Source organism: Molossus molossus, unplaced genomic scaffold (genome assembly GCF_014108415.1).
Source record: "Molossus molossus isolate mMolMol1 unplaced genomic scaffold, mMolMol1.p scaffold_m16_p_14, whole genome shotgun sequence".
Classification (NCBI taxonomy): Eukaryota; Metazoa; Chordata; class Mammalia; order Chiroptera; family Molossidae; genus Molossus; species Molossus molossus.
In genome coordinates this window covers 33,877,522-33,897,067 of record NW_023425349.1, presented here as the reverse complement: position 1 = coordinate 33,897,067, position 19,546 = coordinate 33,877,522, and the positions used below count along the sequence as shown (strand labels likewise).

General features: G+C 48.5%; 1 protein-coding gene across 1 annotated transcript in view; it reads left to right on the top strand.

Moving 5' to 3' along the window:
* TMEM8B (transmembrane protein 8B) overlaps positions 1-19,546 on the top strand; it is a 30,355-nt gene that overhangs the window by 1,995 nt on the left and 8,814 nt on the right. Inside the window, exons 2-10 of the mRNA XM_036261161.1 lie at positions 3,246-3,435; positions 3,797-4,004; positions 10,380-10,513; positions 10,783-11,051; positions 11,600-11,925; positions 15,265-15,358; positions 15,551-15,674; positions 15,755-15,897; positions 16,148-16,326. Coding sequence (XP_036117054.1) covers positions 3,246-3,435; positions 3,797-4,004; positions 10,380-10,513; positions 10,783-11,051; positions 11,600-11,925; positions 15,265-15,358; positions 15,551-15,674; positions 15,755-15,897; positions 16,148-16,326 — 1,667 coding nt within the window. The remainder of the gene's footprint in view (positions 1-3,245; positions 3,436-3,796; positions 4,005-10,379; positions 10,514-10,782; positions 11,052-11,599; positions 11,926-15,264; positions 15,359-15,550; positions 15,675-15,754; positions 15,898-16,147; positions 16,327-19,546) is intronic.

Genomic DNA, 19,546 nt, shown 5'->3' with positions numbered 1-19,546 from the left:
GTGGATAGTTCCTAGTTTGGAGGCAGTGTTGGATGCCTCTCATAACATACACAAGTAATCCATCTGCCCCCCCCCCCCCCCCCCCGCCTGACTCAAAGGAAGGTAATAGCCAGGTCAGTTTTTCATTTTGGGGGAGGGGGAGTCCCTACTGTTGAGCCCTATTCACAGTTTCCATTTTTGTCATAATGGCTTCTTGAGTCCATTGAGCAAGCATGAGCTGGCTAGGGGAGGAGGGTAACTGACAGCCGCAGAGCTGTAGAAAGTGGAAAGATGTGGATTAAAACACAATTGTCTGGAAGCAGGATTAGGTGGTTTGGGGAAAATTGTAATGAAGTTGGAAGAGTGCTGAATGGGCCCTACTGCAGACAGGGGTACCCTTAGTGCTGTTAGTAGTCACTGCCCTGGTAACTGGGGCTTGGCCTGCAGGAATGCTCTTTGACCTAGTAGGGGTGATAGATTTTCCCCAGGAGAGGCTGGCAGTGTTAGAGGATCATAGCAGCACAGTTGGTCTCAATAAATGCTTATTGTTGGCTTCAGTCTCATTTTAGGAATGGAGGGTATCTATCTCCTGGTTCTCCTGGTCCTCCTGGTCCCACCTTAATCCTTGGGTCTTTTCCTTGGGCTCAGCTAACTGCATTTGCATAACCCAGGCATGCTTTGCCTTCCAGAAAGTGGCCTTTTATTCTACCTAGTGCTGTCATCAGCAGGGCCAGCCTTAACCCCTGTGAGGGTGTGCGTGTGTGTTTCAGGTGGTGGTGGAGAATCATCCCAGCTTCATCTGGAAGTACTGGGGCATCCAGGATAGATTCATCTGAGCTTACCTAGGGCCTTGCTTATGCTTCCTCTGGGACACAGCTCTGTAGGCCCTGGTGAAACCCCAAACCAAAGCTTGGAGTCAGTGGGGCTATGGATGCTTTCTCAAACATCTGCCCTCAGAACTTCTAGGTTCCTCCCACCACCAGTTGCTGCTCACTCCCTTTTCCTAGCAGCCTATTCTGTGACCTCTGTAGCCCCTGGCCACTTCTGGAGTGACTCAATTAGATAGATTTCCAATTCTCCAGGCGATGCTCTGTTCCTTTGAATCACAGGACTCTGTGTGCTTATCTGTCCATTGTTTCCAAAAGATGTTAGCTGTTTTTCATGAGCAGCTCTCTGAGGATCAGCACTGGGAGCCTGGCCAAGATTTCTCCCTAACAGTAGCAATGGCTTATTCAATCACCCATTGTGGTATGAGCTTTGGGGAGGAGAAGGCCCCCGCCCGCAGCACAGCAGAGGGTGCTCCAAAGCTCTGCTTTCTTGTGACAGTAGATCCAGACTATTCAGCTCTTGGCTTTCTGCCTTCCATTTGTCATAGCCAGGGCTCCTAGGAACTATCTTCCCCATGAGTTGGTTCATTTCCCTTCATCCGTCTTGGATATATTGTCACTGCTCTCTCAATGCTGTTCTGTGAGCCTCTGGTTCCTGGGCAGTGCTTAGCTTGCAAGGTGGCAGATCTTCCTTGTTGACAGTTGAGACTGATGATGTGGTCTGAACTAGACAGACTAGTCCTTGGGTGTCACCATGGCTTTGAAAGATGAGCACAGGCCAGTCTAGGGCCAGTGGACTCCACCTCTCTACAGGGTGACTCTTGAGGTTGCTATAGTTCAGTGGGGCCAACCTTAACTTGTGTGCCTCTTTTACCAGCTTCCCTTTCCCAGAGGCCTCTTTCTCTGTTATTTCATATATATATGACTGAGCCCATAATCTGGGCATATGCCCTGACCAGGAATTGAACTGGAGACCTCTTAGTCCACAGGGCAACACTCAATCCACTGAGTCACACCAGCCAGGCTCTCTGTTGCTTCTAATACCTTATTTTTGGAGTTATATCATCTTTTTTTCTTTATTGTTGAAAGTATTACAGATGTTCCCCTTTCCCCCCCAATTGACCCCCCCCCTTCCTGCTCCCACCTCCCTCCTGCTTTCTCCAACCTGATGTCTATGTTGAGTGGTTGTCCATATATGTATATAAGTTCTTTGGTTTATCTCTTCCCACCCCTCCCACCTCCCATCCCTCTGAGGTTTGTTTAGTCTGTTCCCTACTTCCATGACTGGATCTCTTTTGGTGGAGTTATATCTCCCATTTCCAGAAAGGGAGATTGTCAGACTAGGTAAGCACTGTGGGTATTTCCTATGTGGCTGAAACCGTATTTCAGTGCCCCAAAACTGCTGGCTTCCTAACCTTCTCACCTGTCCTGAGGGCATCTTCTGGCCTTAAGTCTCCAGAGCAGTCAGATTCCCCAGAACTTTGCCTGCTATTTGGGACTCTCTTCTATCCAGCTGAGCTACTAGGTTATTTCCACTCTTACAGCAGTCCTAGCCCTCTTGTGTTTGCTGGGCTAGCCGCTGATACCAGATTTGCCTGCTCACCTGGGCTCTGCTCCTAATGGCCATGATTGGGTATCTTGTGTTTCATTTAAAGATGAATTCCCTTCCCCCTGTCTGAATGTGAATATTCCCAAGTGGTTTGAGATTCCACTAAGTCACCGATTGACTGTCTCCCTGAGCCTCCCTTGGGGAAGCGCCCTCTGGCTGCTCATTCTGAATCTAGAGGGCCTGGTGACTCTCCTTTTCTCTTCTTCCAGGAGCTTTTGTGGTGGCTGCCAGCTCCTGTCCTTGCCTCTGCCACCCAAGCAGGCCCCTTGCAGACTCACCACACTTTCCCCTTACCCCTCCTGCCCTGAGCCAGTATACAGACAGCTCTTGTGAAGCTTCTGAGGATTTTTACTGCTCCTGACCACAGGGGAACAGAAAGGAGAAGAAAATAAACAAGTTAGTTACACAGTTTCATGCTGACTCCCAAGCCCCACAGGTGGAGTTCCAGCTTGCTCAGTGGCCTAAGAGCCTATGCCAACACACACACTCCCATGCTCATGTCCACACCTCTGTTTTGTTAGGCTTGGTGGGAGGAGAACAATGACTCCTAAGTGAGGGTAGCTGTGGAGTCATATAAAGGGTCCTGGTTTTAGATTTACACAGATCTAGGTTTAAGCCTCAGTTTCCTTATCTATAAAAACGGGTCACTTTTTCAAGGTCATTGTAAGGATTAAAGCAGATGATGGCTAGGGCAGCATGAGACCCAGTTCCTGGCTCAGAGAAGAGCATTTGTTGAGCTGGTGCTATTGGTCAGGAAGACTGGTGTGCCTGCTGCATAATGGAAATGCCCTCTGTCCTACCTGCCCCTTTCTATTTTGCCTGCTCCCCAGGAGGCCTCTTCCTGACCGATTACTCCACCTGCTCACCCCGCAAGCTGAGTCCTTTCCGCTCCTTTGCCAGCACCGAACTCTTCCACTTCCATGTTCCTGAGGACACATTCCTGGCTGTTTGGAACCTCATCATCTTCAAGGAGCAGGGAGGATCCTTTGGGGACCACTGCCCAGACCAAAGTGTGACTGTGTGAGTGTCTGAGTTTACCTCCTGACCCCCACTTCTAACCCCAGACTAGTTTCCAAACTAAAGTGTGACTTTATGAGTATCTAAACCTCTTGACCCTGACACCTGACCCTTGTTGAGACTGAAGTATGACTGAGTGAGGGCCAAGGCTTCTGTTTCCTGATTATTTCCTGACTACTGTTTGTGTGAGTGTCTAAGCTGACCTTTTACACCTTCTGTGCTGACCCCTGACCCGGAACCACTTTGTTGTATGTGTCAGTATAGGGAATCTACTTGTTTGCTGGTTATGAGTGACTGTTCTCCTTTCTCTTCCCCATTTCCCATCTCCCACCTCATTGCCTCCTCTCCTCATTCTGGTCCCCAGGTATTTCCGTTCGGGGGCACCCCCTGTCATCAATCCCCTGCGCACACACTTCCCAGGGGACACGGCTGTGCCTGGGGTTTTCTCGCTAACCCTCAGCTGGACACTGCCCAACCGCACCTCAGGCATCTTTAACGTCAGCAGCCCCTTACCTGGGGACTGGTTCTTGGCTGCCCACCTTCCCCCGGCCCATGGCCACATCTCTGTCAAGGTGGGTTGATGCTGTCTAGGAGGAGCCAGAGCAGCTTCTCCATCTCTGCTGAATTCTTGGAACACCAGCCTTGTACCAGATGGGCAACTGCATGAGGGTGGCTAAGGTGGGGCCTAGCTAGAGGCCAGTAGGTTACTTGGTGGGCCAGAGCCCAAGACCTGTACGAGGCAATCTGGGAGCCTTAGGAAGACATGGTGGGTCCACATAAGCTGAAGGGAAAGTCCAGAGTCTGCAGTCAGCCAGAGGCCCTGGTACTGCAGAGTAGTGTCCCTCCCTATTGGAAGGTGCAAGGGCTAATCGAGGTGATCAGAAGGCAGCAAGGGACAGGTCAAATGCTGCTGCACAAACTCAGGATAGCCCTTCAGACTCTCATAGGCCACAGCTCAGTTGTTAGTCCATCTGGGAGAATGCATTCCTCTGCTATCATAATTTAAGCTCTCTACACCCTCTGGAAGACCACATAAAACACTCTGGGACAGGGTAGCCCTTACTGTTAAAAGGAGGCGTTGGGCAGCTGATGTCCATCCTGACTGTTGCCTCCCTTTCCTCCAAATATCTGCACTGATTTCATAGGCAGAGGTTGTCAAAATCTGAAGTGTAGATTCAAAGGTCAGAAAGCTTTTCCATTCTGATTTAGAGGGGAAGGAAATGCCACAAAGTTTTCATGCCACTCCTGGGTGTTGGGCAGACTTTTCCGCATAGTGAGAGGATCTATAGTTTTCTTACTCCTGTCTGTTGACAGGAAGGGAGGGTGTGATTAGCTGGCCATTGTCAAGAGTGGGATGGCCAAGTGTGTGGGGGCCAGTGGTAAAGACCGAGCATGAGCAGAGCGAGGATTTAAAGAACAAGATGCTGAAGAACATGAAAGCTATCGGGATTTGGCCACTGAGAATTGAGAGGGACAGAAATTACCACTCGGGAAAATTTGATTCAGAAATCTCTCTCCAGGCTGAGTTCCCTGAGGGCAGGGGCTCTGTGACTGTTAGACTCACCTCTCTTCCTCCTACTGTAGCGGAATGAGCTGAGCGTCGCACAGGGCCACGTGCACTGGCACTGCTGTTTTCAGAATGGGGACTAGGGTGGAGGTAGTGTCTGGAGACCTCAGTGATAGGCCTGTTTTTCCTGAGAGTGATGTACTAGAGAACTTCCTGTCGAAGTCTGGGAGCTCTCTGGATGAGAGCTCACCTGGAAATGGCTTTTGAGTTCTAGGTAGGTCTTGACTCCCATCAGAACTAAGAGTTATTCTATTTGGAGGAATGTCTTGGGTCTTTGGCAAAATTTCAAAGAGTCTCTTCCCGATCTTACCTCTAATCTTGGACTCTCTTTGTGAGGACTGACGGGAAATCCTTCTGAAGCCCTGCTCTAGTTATCCAAATATCTCTCTGGGTGATGAGGAGGAAACGAGGGCCTAGGTCAGGGTTGGTATTATGGGAGCTGCAGCCTGGTCAGGAGAGGTCAGAACTAGGTTTGGTTGGCATACCCATCTGCAACTAGATATAGCAAATGGGTCCTGGTGGACTTGGTGCTGCAAGCTGGAGCCCTAGCCAGCAGAGCTCCCTGGGGTGTGGGGATATCAGAGAGAAGGGGGCACAGTCACACCTTGCTCATGAATGGCAGCACACCTGGGACACCATGAGAGGTGTAGCTCTTCAGCCAGGCCTGTTCTAGAGGCTCAGGGGGTGGGAATGTGGTGGAGTGGGGATGGGGAAGAAAGGATTATTTTTGTGGTTCCTCTGAGAATTTGATTTCCTTTAGGAATCTTAAATGGGCCTCTAAGAATTCTTCAGTTCTCTGGTTAATTCCCTAGACACAAGCCTATCATCCAGAACATTCCTCCAGGGCTGCTGCTTCTCAAATTGCTTCCTCCTTATTCCAGGTCCTGACTTCCTATGAGGCTTGGCCAACATAAGAAGTAATGTGGGTTAAGGAATATCTTTAGGTGGGGACTGAAAAGTTCTAGCAATAGGAAGGCAGTGTTTCTAGGGCCCTCCTTAGCTTTGGGGGTAAGCTCGGAACTCCTTTTAGACCTTAGTCCTTGGGTACCTGCTTTGTCCCAAGCCTTGGGTTGGGTGCTAGGGACACAGATAAATAAGATGTATGTTCGTGAGATATAAAACATATTTTAAGAGGACAAAGGAGAGATAGTTAACTCAGCTTGGTAGTATGGTGGGGGTGGTCTTAAGAGACTTTCGGAAGGTGAGGCCTGAAGGTGAGAAGGCGAGGAAAGGCATTCTAGGTGGTGGGAATAGCATGGGCTAAAGCTTGAGAACTGGAGTGGTTCGGTGTGGGGTGGTTGTTGGGGTGGGTGAGGAAGCTAGAGGGATGAGCAGAGACCAGATCATGAAGGGCCTAGAAGTTTAAACTTTATCCTGAGGGTGACAAGGAGCCTTAGGAGGTTGTAAAAGGGGAGTGACCATTGTGGTCCAGGACACTGTCCTGAGCTCTAGTCCCACACTTCTGCTAACCCCTGTGTCTGTGTTGTTCACCACTGTATTCCTAGGACCCAGCACAGAGCTTGGCACATAGTGGGTTATGGCAAATTTTTGTTGCCCTTCTGCTATCTTCTCAAACTCATATTGTGCAAAACTGATCTCACCTCTCCTTTCCTCTCCCCTTCCTCCAATCAGCCTCTTCTATCTTGACCCGTGCCCTCCATCTCCTTGCTTTTCTTGTCTTGGACCATGTGTTCATCCTGTGGTGCCCAGCTGCCAGTCTGCCCTGAGGGGCTGTGGGTACCATCTGGCACCCAAATGGCTCATTAGGGGAAAGTTCTCCAACTGTCTGGGGCACAGTTCTCCTTGAATGTTTCCTCTCTCCCGTCCAAGATTTGAAAGTAGGTAAAATAATGAAAACCATGATAAGGAAACCAAAGAAGCAGATTGTACAGAAGAAAGGATTTGTTTGAATCCACCAGCTAGGGTGAAGGTGGCTCAGTATCTCAGCTGAAGAGGTTAAAAATCTGCTGACAGTGCTCATTCTGCTCTTCCTCCTCCTAAATTATTTTGTTTGTGTTTTGAATAGGTAATATATGCACCTGGTACAACATTCGAAAGGTACAAAAGGCAGTGAAAAGTAAGTCTTCCTCTTCCCTTTCAGTTCCCACTTCCCCTCTCCAGAGTTAACTAGTAACTAGCTGTTAATAAGTCCCTTATATTACTCTTCCCTTCTTGAGAGACTCTCCTCTTGGCCTTCGTGACTTTACAGAACTGTCCTGCGTTTCCTCCTGCCCACTGCCCACTCCTTTTCTGCCTCCTTTCCTGGTGTCTCCTCTGCTTGATCAAACATATTGTGGGGCCCCAATGCTTGGTCCTGGGACAACTTCTTTCTTATTTCTTCATTCTCTTTCCAGGTGTCTCCAGCATAGTAGTTTTAAGTACCACCTATAAGTTAATGCATTCCAAATGTATTCAGTGAGTTCTAATTTCTTTGAATCTCAGACTTTATATCCAGTTGCTTACTTGACATCTCTGATTAGATATTTAAGAAATGTCTGCAGCCCTGGCCAGTTTGGCTCAGCGGTTGGAGCGTCGCCCTGCAGAACAGAGAGTCCCGGGTTCAGTTCCCGCTAGGGGCACGTACCAAAAAAAAAAAAGAGTGCCTGCAACTTAGCATTTATAAATCAAAACAGAGCCTAAAGTAAAAATCTCTTCAATTCCTATTTTTTTTTAAAAATTTTTCTTTAATGGTGTTTAGAGAGAGGAGGGGAGGGGGAGAGGGAGAGAGAGAGAGAAACATCGATGAGAGAGAACATCTATTGGCCGCCTCCTGCATGCCCTCCACTGGGGATCGGGCCCACAATTTGGGCATGTGCCCTGACCGGGAATCGAACTGGCGACCTCTTGGTCGATGCTCAACCACTGAGCCACACCGACCAGGCTCTTCAATTCCCATTTTACTTCTCCCAGTCCAAGTCTTTTCTTTCTCTAGTCTTCTTCTCAGTAAATGGCACTGCCATTTGCTGATTTCTCAAGTTCCAAATTTAGGTGTCATACCTGATGCTTCTTTTACCCTTATTGCTCTACAACCAATCCATAAAGAACAGTCTTGTCGACTCCACTTCTAAAGCATGCCCTGAATGCATCTTCTTCTCTCTAATTCCACTCCTAGCACACCTACCCTCAGCTTTCTCCTGTGCCATCACAGTAACCTTTTTAAGTGGTCTACCTGCTCCCATTCTTGGCCCCTGTAGTCTGTTCAGCACTCACTCACATCCATGTTGACTGCTGCTGACCGACAGTGGGCCAGGGGCTGTAATGGGTACTGGGATATTCCCATGGAGAAGGCCAAGTGTTTTGGGGGCATCTTCAATCTGCAAGCCCCATCCAGAGCCACCCTGCTTAGGCCTTTCTAAAGAAACCCAGCCCACCCATACTAGGGCAGTCTAGGAATCAATCAATCTAGGGCCTTCTGTTCCAGCTTCTTTCAGATTGTTTCCCATACTACTCCTCACTTTTGGCCCTTTTGGCCCTCTTGGTTTCTCAAGTTTCCTGGCTTTGACCCTGTTCCTTCCATGACCGCTGATATTGACTCAGTTTGGACTCTTACTTGGCTTCTGTCTTGGCTGTTCTTGAGGACTTGAGTTCTAGTGCCCTTTCTCTAGCCCCACCATAGGGTGAAGGTTGCTGCATCTCTGCACCTTCCCTGGTCTCCACTGACTGAACATTCCTCTCTACAATAAGAGAGGGGTATTGGATGTGCACCTTACACAGTATAAGGAAGGAGCACATCTTATCCATTGAGGTCATGTCCACCGATTCTTCAGTTAAGCCAATAGCAAGCAAAATGTGGAGCAAAACTTATTTTCTCACAGACTGTCCAACAAGGAAATGGGTCACTTCCTGAACATGGGATCATTTACCACAAGATTACTGTGGGTGATTCCTGTCGTAGGAAGTGGGGTTGATGAAATGACATGATAGTAGTTCTGGTCCTTAGGGTTTGACACCAAAGATGAGGGACTTCGTCTTTGGATGTCAGATTGAGGTCCCTGAGCAACAGGGTGGATTTAGGAGCTCTCTGAAGGTACACTCTTTCTGATACCCATTCTTTAACTCATCAGATATTTTTTAGCACCTAGTGTTTGCCAGGTGGTGTGCTAGGCATTGGGAATGCAGTGATGCAAAAATCACAGGAAAATTCCAGGCAGAGGGTAATGGGATTTTTCTGGCCTGGCGTCCATAAGGCCTCCTTTGAGCCTTGTGGAGCTTTGCTGGATGTCTGTGCCTTGGCTGGCTTGTTCCATGGCATGGAACTCAGTGGGATGTCAGAGCCTGGAACTTTTGTCCCAGAACAAGCTTTAGAGATATGTCTCAGTCAGAATAAACATGTAAGTGAACAGTAGCCTCAAGTTTATTGGGCCAGCAAAAGGTCATTTGTCCTTCAGAAGATCAGAGAACCCTAATCAGGAGGCCCCTCGTCCCCTGAACTGCTACAGTTGCAGGGCTGAGAGAGTTGCAAATGCTGCAGAGAAGGAACTAGAATAAATGGGACTGTGCTCACTGAAGAGTGCCGAGGCTGTGTGGGCCAGAGGTGGTGTCTACTGAGTGGAGAAGGGTTAGGGATCTGGTCTAGAAGAGCGGTCCAGGGAGCTGTGGCTGTTCTTTAGCCCGAGGCAGAAGGAATGGCTGTATCTGTGGGTCCCTTGAGACAGAGCTGTAGGAGTGGAGACACAAGGCAGGCTTTGGCTTCATGAAGATCAAAGCTGCCCTCAGCTGGGTTGATTCATCTCTTCATTCATGGATTCAGCAAACTTGTCTGTGAGGTGTACACTTTACATTAGGCTCTGTGTCTGGGGAAACAAAAGTAACCTAAGACCAGCTTCCTATTATCAAGTTGCTTACAGTCTGGAGGTTACCTGGGAGGTAAAGAATGTCCCTTCCCTGAGGGTATTAAAGCAGAGGCTGGACAATACTTGGAAGGGGTAGGTAGGGAATAAAGGAAATTGAAGATTCACATTGTGGGGGAGGGAGGAGTTTTGGACTGGAGACCTTTATGGAACTTTCCAAAGAGAGCCAGTGTTGTAAGTTCCTGAGGGCTTGGTGGGAGATTGGAGTGGTGTGAAATTACTTTGAGGGGCTGTTCAGGAATGCTCAGGAGGAGGGTTAGATTGGAGGAGGAACAGGCAGGGTCTGATTGTCAGAAGGGCCTGGTTTTGAATCCCAAACCTCAGCCAATGCTGGAGATCACAGCAGATCCTGCAGACTTAAGAAGGACAGAGGTAATCAGATAGGAAGGACCCAGAACTTAGACCTCAGTCACTGCCCTGGGAGCAGGAGGCCAGAGGAGGTTTGTCCCTCCATCAGCCGGTCCTGGTCACCTTGCTTTAGTAGCACCCTTGCTGTCTCTCCCCTCCCAAACCCCCTGCTTTTGTCCCAGGGCCTCCAGGATGAGTGTCAGTACCTCCTTCAGCCGCAGCTGATTGTCCGGCGTTTACTGGACGTTGCAGTACTGGTGCCTGGTCGTCCCTCAGAGCAAACTCTGTCTCCCCACAATCGCTCAGCCCTATACAAGTAAGTCAAATCCCCCCTAAGCCTGGCCTTTTCCCTCTTTCTTCCCTGACCTCAAACAGGCAGCAGGGTTCTCTTGGCTGGAAGCCTACCTGCCTGTTCCTGCTGGGCCCCCAGAGCCCCCAGGGTGGGTTGGACCTGAAAAGGCCTCCTATTCACCTGTGTTCCTTCCTCCTCCTCACCCCCTTCTTCCTAGTGTTTCCCTCATTCTGGTGTCCCTCTCACCTTTGCATATGCTGTGTTTTCTTACCCCCAAACTCTCCTCTGCCCAGGGTCTTTGTGCCCAGCTTCACTTACAGGGTTTCAGCACAGCTGGTGTGTGTGGGGGGCCGTGGGGCATCTGCCTGCCCCCTGACACTTCGCCTACGTCCCAAGGCCCCACCCCTGCACAACTCAAGCTCTGTGGTATGTGGAGGTGCCTTGCTATGCCAGCTGGAGCTAGCACTGCCCCCCTGGGGGCGCTGGGTCTACGTGCGTGTGGAGACACCATCCCGGGGCCCTGGCAGGACCATCCGCTTCCAGCTGTGTGTGCGGTTGCAAGGTCAGAAGCCCCACATCTGCCCCAGCACCCAGCTTGTGTTGACATCTGTGACTGGGAAGAGGCGGGCATTGCTCCTCTGCCATGTCCCTACTATCTCCCTGACCCCATCTAGGCTTCTTCCACTCCCTGAAGCCCCCCACTTGGAGCTGCAAGTTATTTCGCCAACCATTTGGGGCTCACTAACAGACCTGATTATTCTTAATTTAATCTCTCAGTTTCCTGAGGTAGGCAGGGACAGGTAGGACCTCTGGGACACTGGCCTTGTGAAAGCCCATTCAAGTCAGTGAGAGGGCAGTCAGCTATTTCAACAGTGTCCTTGGGGAGGGAAAGATGACCTTAATTCCCTCCACCATGACATTCTAGTAGCTGTGACCACTAGGAAACCCCTGTGCCCTATCCTGTGACCCTGGATGCCACATACTCCCAAGGGGCATTTGATTCTAGTTCCCACCCTTTGCTAAATCCTGTCTGGCTCATATCTGGTTTGTGGTGGGGCTGAAGGGCTGTGAGGGTGGCAGGCCTCAGCTCTGATTTCCTTTGCCCCACAGAGTGCCCGAAGCCCAGCCTGTCCCGTGCCCTGGTCCCTGGAGCTGCCATGAACATGCCTCAGTCACTGGGCAACCAACCACTGCCACTAGAGCCACCATCCCTTGGAGCCCCTGTGGAAGGGCCTGGGATCACATCTCCACCTGAGCACTGCTGGCCAGTGCGCCCGACTCTGCGCAATGAGCTGGACACCTTCTCCGTCCACTTCTACATCTTCTTTGGCCCCAGCGTAGCCCTCCCCCCTGAGCGCCCTGCCGTGTTTGGCCTGAGGCTGCTGCCAGTGCTGGACAGCGGAGGCGTCCTTAGCTTGGAGCTCCACCTCAATGTGGTACTTTGTGGAGAGCGGGGAGGTTGCCCCTATGGGGGGACTCAAAAAAGAAGGTGATGGGTGCGGAAGCCTATGCATGTTGCTTTCACTCACCTTTATGATTGGAGACCATATCTCTATCCCAATATTGGTCAACAAACATGCCCAGAGTATTGACTCTGCTGTGGCTGGGCTGGGTCAGCCAGGACAATCCAGATTTCCCCAGTTTTGTAGCCTAACTCCCACTTACCAAGGGCCTCTCTCTAGGGCAAGTGTTCACTTTTCTTGCATATCCCCTGGGGGGTTCACCATCCCTCAAGGCCATGCAGTCCACATTTGCTCATGGCAGTCTTGACATTCCATGCAAACCTGCCTTCATGGATTTTTACCCAGTGTTTTTTGTTTTGCCCCAGAAGCTGTATTTCAGTAAATCTATCCCAGTCCTTAAGAGAAAAAGTTAATAGACTTGATTTTTCAGAACAGTGTTAGGCTTATAGAAAAATTGAATGGAAAGTACAAAGAATTTCCATTCCCCCCCCCCCTTTCCCCAATTATTCACATCTTGTATTAGCGCGGTGTACTTGTTACATCCCTATAGTATTTCAGCAGCCCTTCAGATACCCCTCTACCTTCTCAAAGCTGCATAATATCAGCATCTTAGGCCTCTCCCCATCCTTGGCTGTCTCCTCTGGTCAAACTTCTGGTCATCGTGTCTGAAATAAGTGATCCGAGGTGGTCTGACCAGGGTGGCAGCTGGTGGATGTGAAGCCTGAGATTAAATTGCTTCGTCCTGCTGCTGCAGCACATGGATCACCTGGGGCTTGGGGTGAATTAAGATCTCTGGGTCTTTTTCCTTTCCTTCCTTTTTATTTTCTTCAAAACAATTTTATTCATTTACTTTTTAATTATAAAAATAATAGAATCATATATAAAAGCTTTGGAAAATAGGGAAGACACCCTCATAACACAACAGCTTAGCCTTTTGGTGTGCAGCTCCCCAGTCCTCCACATTAACTGCTGGGTTTGTCTTGTTGTAACCAAGGGCATTCATAAGTTTGTGCCCTGAGCCTGGTTCATGTGACCTGCTGCCAATTCCCAGCTCATATTTTTCCAGTGAACTTTAGCCCGAATGGAAGAATTTATGTTCATCTTTGAGGCATTGCCTAATGATACTGGTTTGGGTCTTGGGATTTCTCCACTATGTGTAATTCGAATTTGAAAAACCAGCCTTCTGTACCTCTTAGTCATTATTTTCAGCATTGAATAAGACTGGGCTGAGGGCAGAGCCCGGAGTCAGGCCATTAGCAACTGTCTTAGGTTGGCATTGATCCAATAAGGATCCCCCAGCCAGGGATCCTTTTTTTTCCTCAAATCCTCACCTGAGGATACTTTTCCATTTATCTTCAGATAGAGTGGGAGGGGGGGAGAGAGAGAGAGAGAAACATTGACGTGAGAGAGACACATCGATTGGTTGCTTCCCAAATGACTCAACTAGGGCCAGGGACTGAACTGCAACTGAGGTACGTGCCCCGACCGGAATTGAACCTGAGACTCTAACCACTGAACTAAATCAGCCAGGGCCCTTTAAAAAAATATATGTTTTTATTGATTTTTCAGAGTGAGAGAAAGGGAGAGAGAGAGAGAGAAACATTGATGTAAGAGAGATACATTGATTGACTGCCTCCTCCACGCCCCCCACCCAGGATCAAGCCCGCAAACCAGGAGTGTGCCCTGATCAGGAATTGAACCAGGAGCTCTCATCCATGGGATGATGCTCAATCCACTGAGCCACACTAGCCAGGCAAGGGATCCTTTTAATTCTACTATCTCCCAGCTCTAGGGGCAGGGATCATTTTCTTAGGAACTGTCCTGAGACCTGATCTGTGGCTTGATCCAGCCTTTATGTAACATGGCTCAGAACTTTCAAGTGGTCCTGCTGGTCAGGACAGAGCTGATTCTTCAAACCGAAGATGTTCCTTCTTTTCATACTCAAATTTTGTCTGACTCTGTTCTCGCTAAAACTGTATGTATTTTGTGTTTGCTTATTGCCATGCCTTTGGGCAATGACAGTGAAGTCTTGATTTGACCTTGAAGCCATAGAGCCCATATCAGAGATCAGCAGCACCCACAGTTGTTCTTCCTCAGTATCCTGAGACTAGGCCCTCACCCTGTCCCTCTCTGCATTCTCATCCATTTATTCTAATGGGCATTTGCTTACATTCCACCTACCTGCGTGCTATGACCCTTACTACCCACCTCAGATAGCTGTTGTATTTATTCTGAAAGGTATATTGGCACATATACTCTGATCTTTCCAAGTATTTTGATTTTTTCCCCTTGGACCAAGAACTGATCATTTGGATCAGAGAACTGCATACCTAGAGAACGTTTTTATCTTTGCCCCCCCCCCCCATGACTTTTACTGAATGATACTTTGGCATATTGCCCTAGGCTTGCATTGAGGAAAGTTATGAGCAAGTTGTATGAAATTCATTCTTGTCATTGAGGACAGGATGCACAACAGCACACAGTGCTTTGATGAGGACTTACCTGAGAACCACTGTACTTCCGTGACTCCGATTCACCTTCATCTGATGGACTCACAAATCTGGTCACTCATCATGTTTCCTTTGCTTTGCTTGGAAGCCAGCATCAAATATATGGCCCACATTTAGGGAAAACTTTACTTTCCTATCCTGTTTTCAATTTCCTTCATGCATTTATTTATATTAAATGTATTTAATAAGCTGCCTCAAATCCTTCTTGAGTGAGGTGAGCTTGTGGCAACCTGTTGCCTTTATTCCTGTAGACATGCCTTTACATTTACTCCTGTGGATATCAGTTTCCTTTAATCCCAGCCAGAGTACTACATTTAATCCCTCAGGCCTTCTGTCACCACTCTTGAGCACCGGATGGCTTCACCTGAGGAAGAGTACATTTCTTTACATGCCTCCTGCCTTCAGGCTCAGGTGAAGAGGTGAAGATGATTGAAAACCTTAGAGTTACCTTTGTTCACAACTAGTTTCTACATCCAGCAACAGCACCCAGCCCCTACCCCCCAACAAGCTAGATAAGATTGAAAAAGAGGGTGTTCTCTTTAGCCTGAACAGTTTAAAAATTGGACCTTGCCTTTTCATCAGTCTTTGAAAGATCTCTGATGTGGGAGATTTTGTATTTCCAAGTTTTTCTGTTCTAAAAAGGAGGAGAAATGGGCTTCGGTGCACCTGCAGGAATGTGATGTCTGGTGAGGACCTGGAGGAGTTTATGGGGAGGGGTTAACAGGTGTAGGAGTCTGGTGGGGGTGTGTGTGGTAGGAGCTGGAGGGTGGGACAGCTTCATCTTCATACCTGCCCTTCCCAGAGCTCCCTGCACCAGGAAAATGTGACAGTGTTTGGATGCCTGACTCACGAGGTGCCCTTGAGTCTGGGAGATGCAGCAGTGACCTGTTCCAAAGGTGAGGATGAGGAATGGGGGAAGGAGAAAAGTCTGGTAGTCCGGAGCAGGAGGCCGGGATGGGGTGGGGGATGGTATGGAGGAGGATGGACTAGGGTCTGGGGAAGTGGGGGCAGGTGGGTGTGGATTCCTTAGGTCCTTACCCCACAATGACCCTTCTCCCCTCTCACTGACCTCTCCCTTCTCCCCTCAGAGTCCCTGTCTGGCTTCCTCCTCTCAGTCAGTGCCACCTCTAGAGTGGCCAGGCTGCGAATCCCGTTCCCGCAGACCGGGACCTGGTTCCTGACCCTCCGCTCCCTGTGCGCGGCGGGGCCTCGGTGAGTGGCTTGTTGCGGACCGGACGGGGCGGGCGGGAGCGGCCGAGCCCCATATGACCGCCTGCCGTGTGTGCGCGCAGGTTTGTGCGGTGCCGGAACGCCACTGCCGAGGTGCGGCTGCGCACCTTCCTGTCCCCTTGTGTGGACGACTGCGGGCCCTATGGCCAGTGCAAGCTGCTGCGCACGCACAACTACCTGTACGCGGCCTGCGAGTGCAAGGCTGGTGAGCGCTCAGGGCGGGGCTGGCGACGGGGCGCGGGTGGGCCCCCTGAGCCCCCGGCCTGTCGGCCTGTCGGGAGGGGCGACAACTTGAATTGAGGCTGGGTTTGGCGAGAACCGGAGGGCGGGGCTAGGGTGAGACCACCCTCCCTGGCTGTGGCACTGGGTTTAACTAGTGGCCCCCAGCAGAAGCGTCTGGCGAACCTGTCTGCTGCCTTCTGCACCCTTCCACCCTGTGCCCTCCCCACCCGCAGGGTGGCGGGGCTGGGGCTGCACGGACAGTGCGGATGCGCTCACCTACGGATTCCAGCTGCTGTCCACACTACTGCTCTGCCTGAGCAACCTCATGTTTTTGCCACCCGTGGTCCTGGCCATTCGGAGCCGATATGTTCTGGAAGCTGCTGTCTACACATTCACCATGTTCTTTTCCACGGTATGCGGTGGTGTTAGTGTCTTCACTAAAAGCTTATCCATAGTGGTGGGTGAGGTTCTACGTTTCCCCCATATTCTCCACCAGTTTGGGGATGTCTGTATCTTTATAATATGAGGATGTCTCCAATTCACTGTCTTCTATAGCAGTGCTTCCCCACCTTTTCACAGAATGGCATGCATAGAATATGGTCATTTTTGTAAGGCACATTGGGACTAACGAACAAGCCTGTTTGTAACTTAAAATAACTAACAGCCACTGCAGACGGTGTGGGGTCTCTAGTTGTTTCACACCCTCCCTGTCCACCCTTGAGGGCTGAGGGGACCTTTACCTCAATAGCTAGATGAGTAACTCTGTTCTGCAGTATAGAATTGTGCCTTCACCATGAGAGATCTGCATGGAGGCGGGAGATCTGCTCTCTCACCTGTGTGTCTGCATGGAGAATCGCCAGTTTCCTCACCTTCTTTCATGCTGTGAGGGCTAGCTATACTGTGTTCAAGTTCTCCATTTTCCTGGGGATTTCTACAGTGTGAGCATGTTCTTTCTCGTGGTGTGAAAGGTATCTTCCCATTTAGTAGCCATGGTCTCCTTGAATTAGTATGGGAACTTTAGGAAGGCAGAGAGGATTTCTAATTGGGTAATTTATAGAATAGTCTGACTCTTAGAATCCTAAGAAACTTTTCAGATTTAACTATGTTTTGAGGCATCATGGGAAGTGGCAATATGATATAAAATCCCAGCCTGAAGGAACATATTTTGATGAAGATTAATATAGTTGTAAACCCCTCCCATCCCATTACAGAATCTCCACATCTCTTCTCTGTCTTTCCATTCTTCCATAATCATAAAAGTTCATATGATAAGCATGCATCACAGATATTCTAATGAAAGGTAGGGGAATGATTTAACTTCCAAGCAGACCGTGTAGACTCCGTGCCCATCCCCCACCCCTATGAGATGCTGCGTCTAGGGATCTTTTTTTTTTTTTCCTCACCCGAGGATATTTTTCCATTTTTTGTACAGATAGAGTGGGAGGGAGAGAGAGGAAGCGAGAGAGAGAGAGAAACATCGACGTGAAGGGACACATCGAGTGGCTGCCACCCGCACGACCAACCAGGGCCGGGGACAAACTGCAACCGAAGTACGTGCCCTTAGCGGGAACCGAACCCGGGTCTCTCCGGACCACAGGCCGACGCTCTAACCGCTGAGCCAAACTGCCCAGGGCTAGGGATCTTTTTATCATCTCTGAGCTCTTGGCATATTGTGTCTGCCTACAAGCATTGCAAAAATCTTAGATGGATTCAGACTTTTCTCAAGTCTTGGCAACAAAGATATCACAAAAAACAGTAGATGCATCTTTTTGTTCAACATTAATAGATCAGACATATGTTCAAATTACAAAAATGCTGCTTATCACTTAGGAGAAGGTGGGGGCAAATGTTCTGAAACTAAGGGTCATTTATACATAGGTTCCTGGACGTTCATCCACAGATGAGAAAGAGTAGCCTGTATCCATGCCATGTAGAGTGATCTTGGCCCCTTAAGCTGGATGAGACAAGCATATTCCAGTTTTGCTTTAATGACCTGCTTTTTTTTTTTTAAATCCTCACCTGAGAATATTTTTCTGTTTATCTTCAGATAGAGTGGGAGTGAGAGAAAGGGAGGGAAAGAGAAACATTGACGTGAGAAGGACACATCAACTGATTATGGTACTGGCCCACTTTTTAGACCTGCTCTGACAGTGTCTCATTCTATTTTTATATTAGACACTGTTTCTCTTCTTTATTGCCAGATGTCCTTATACTGTTGCTTACCAAATCCTCTAGCAACAGCTGTTCCACCAGCCCACTCTTGGCCACAATTAGTAAGAGTACCTCAGTGTATCAGGAGCCTGGGGTATGTGGGGAGAGCGTATCTGCTCTGCACTTCGCACAAGCATCCTGGGTATTGGCTCCAGAGTGTTCAGTTCGAGATGACTCCTCAATGGCAAATCAATGTAAGAATAAAACACCTCCCACCCAGTAGGAACAGTGGGGGAGCCTAAAGTGCTTGGCATCACATATAAAGTTTCTACTTTCTTAAATAGGCAATAAGCAAAAGAATGGGAAAGATACTGGCTCTGAGGTGTTGCCTGAAATCCTGTTTCAACTCCTTTTCCACATGGGTCAAAATGTAGGGCTACTGGCCTTCCAGTTTCCCCGGGTAGGTTCCCTGTTGTCCTTCCTCTCCCGTACTTAGTTTAGATTTATTCTATTCCCAAGCAGTCTTCATTTAAGGACCCATTGGTCAAGTTGCAGGTCATAGTACCAGGATAGTAGATGATAGTCTTCTCTGTCTTCAAATCCAGGACAGTCCACACCTGGGAATAGTGCATTGATTCTTACCCAGGACATAGGAACAGACATTAGGTTTGTTCTTCAGGAGTTTAAAATGTAAAATGTAAATACGTAAAGTATATAAAATGTAAAATATAAGGTGTACAACGTATTTAAAAAAACAAAAATAAGATAAGCCACAAACCCAGCACTTGATTTTGTATATAACCAGGCAGTTTATATAATAACAGCAAAATAACATCTACTGAATACGTACTGTGTGTCAAACACTGCTGCCCGAATCCTCATAATAGCGCTATAATAAAAATAGGTACTTTTGTTATCATCATCTCTTCTGAAGACAAGGGAAGTTTCAATACTTTGCCTAAAGTATAAGGTGGGTGGTAGGACCAACATTTTCACTCAGTCTGGCTCCAGATCCCTCACATGTAATCACTGAAATGTGTTGCTCCCCTAGTACCAGGGCAGTGAGTATGCACTGATAAGTTTCTAACCTGACTTCAGTTTCTCAGAAGTCCTGGTATACATGGAGAAACTCATGACCTCAGTTTAGTAGTTTTCAATTTTTTAAAAGATAAGGAGAACCAATCAAAAGATCAGAGGGAGAGAGGTGAGAGAGAAACATTAATTGGTTGCCTCCTGTACATGCCCGGACTGGGGATCAAACCCGAAACCTGGGTATGTGCCCTGACCAGGAATCAAATCCATGACTTTTCAGTGTACTGGATGATGCTCCAACCAACTGAGCTGCACCAGCCAGGGCACCTCACACTGCAATTAAAAATAAAATAAAATAAAATAAAAAATATATATATATATATATTTGATTTATATATATCTGATTATTGATTTTTTGAGAGAGAGAGGAAGAGAGAGATAGAAACATC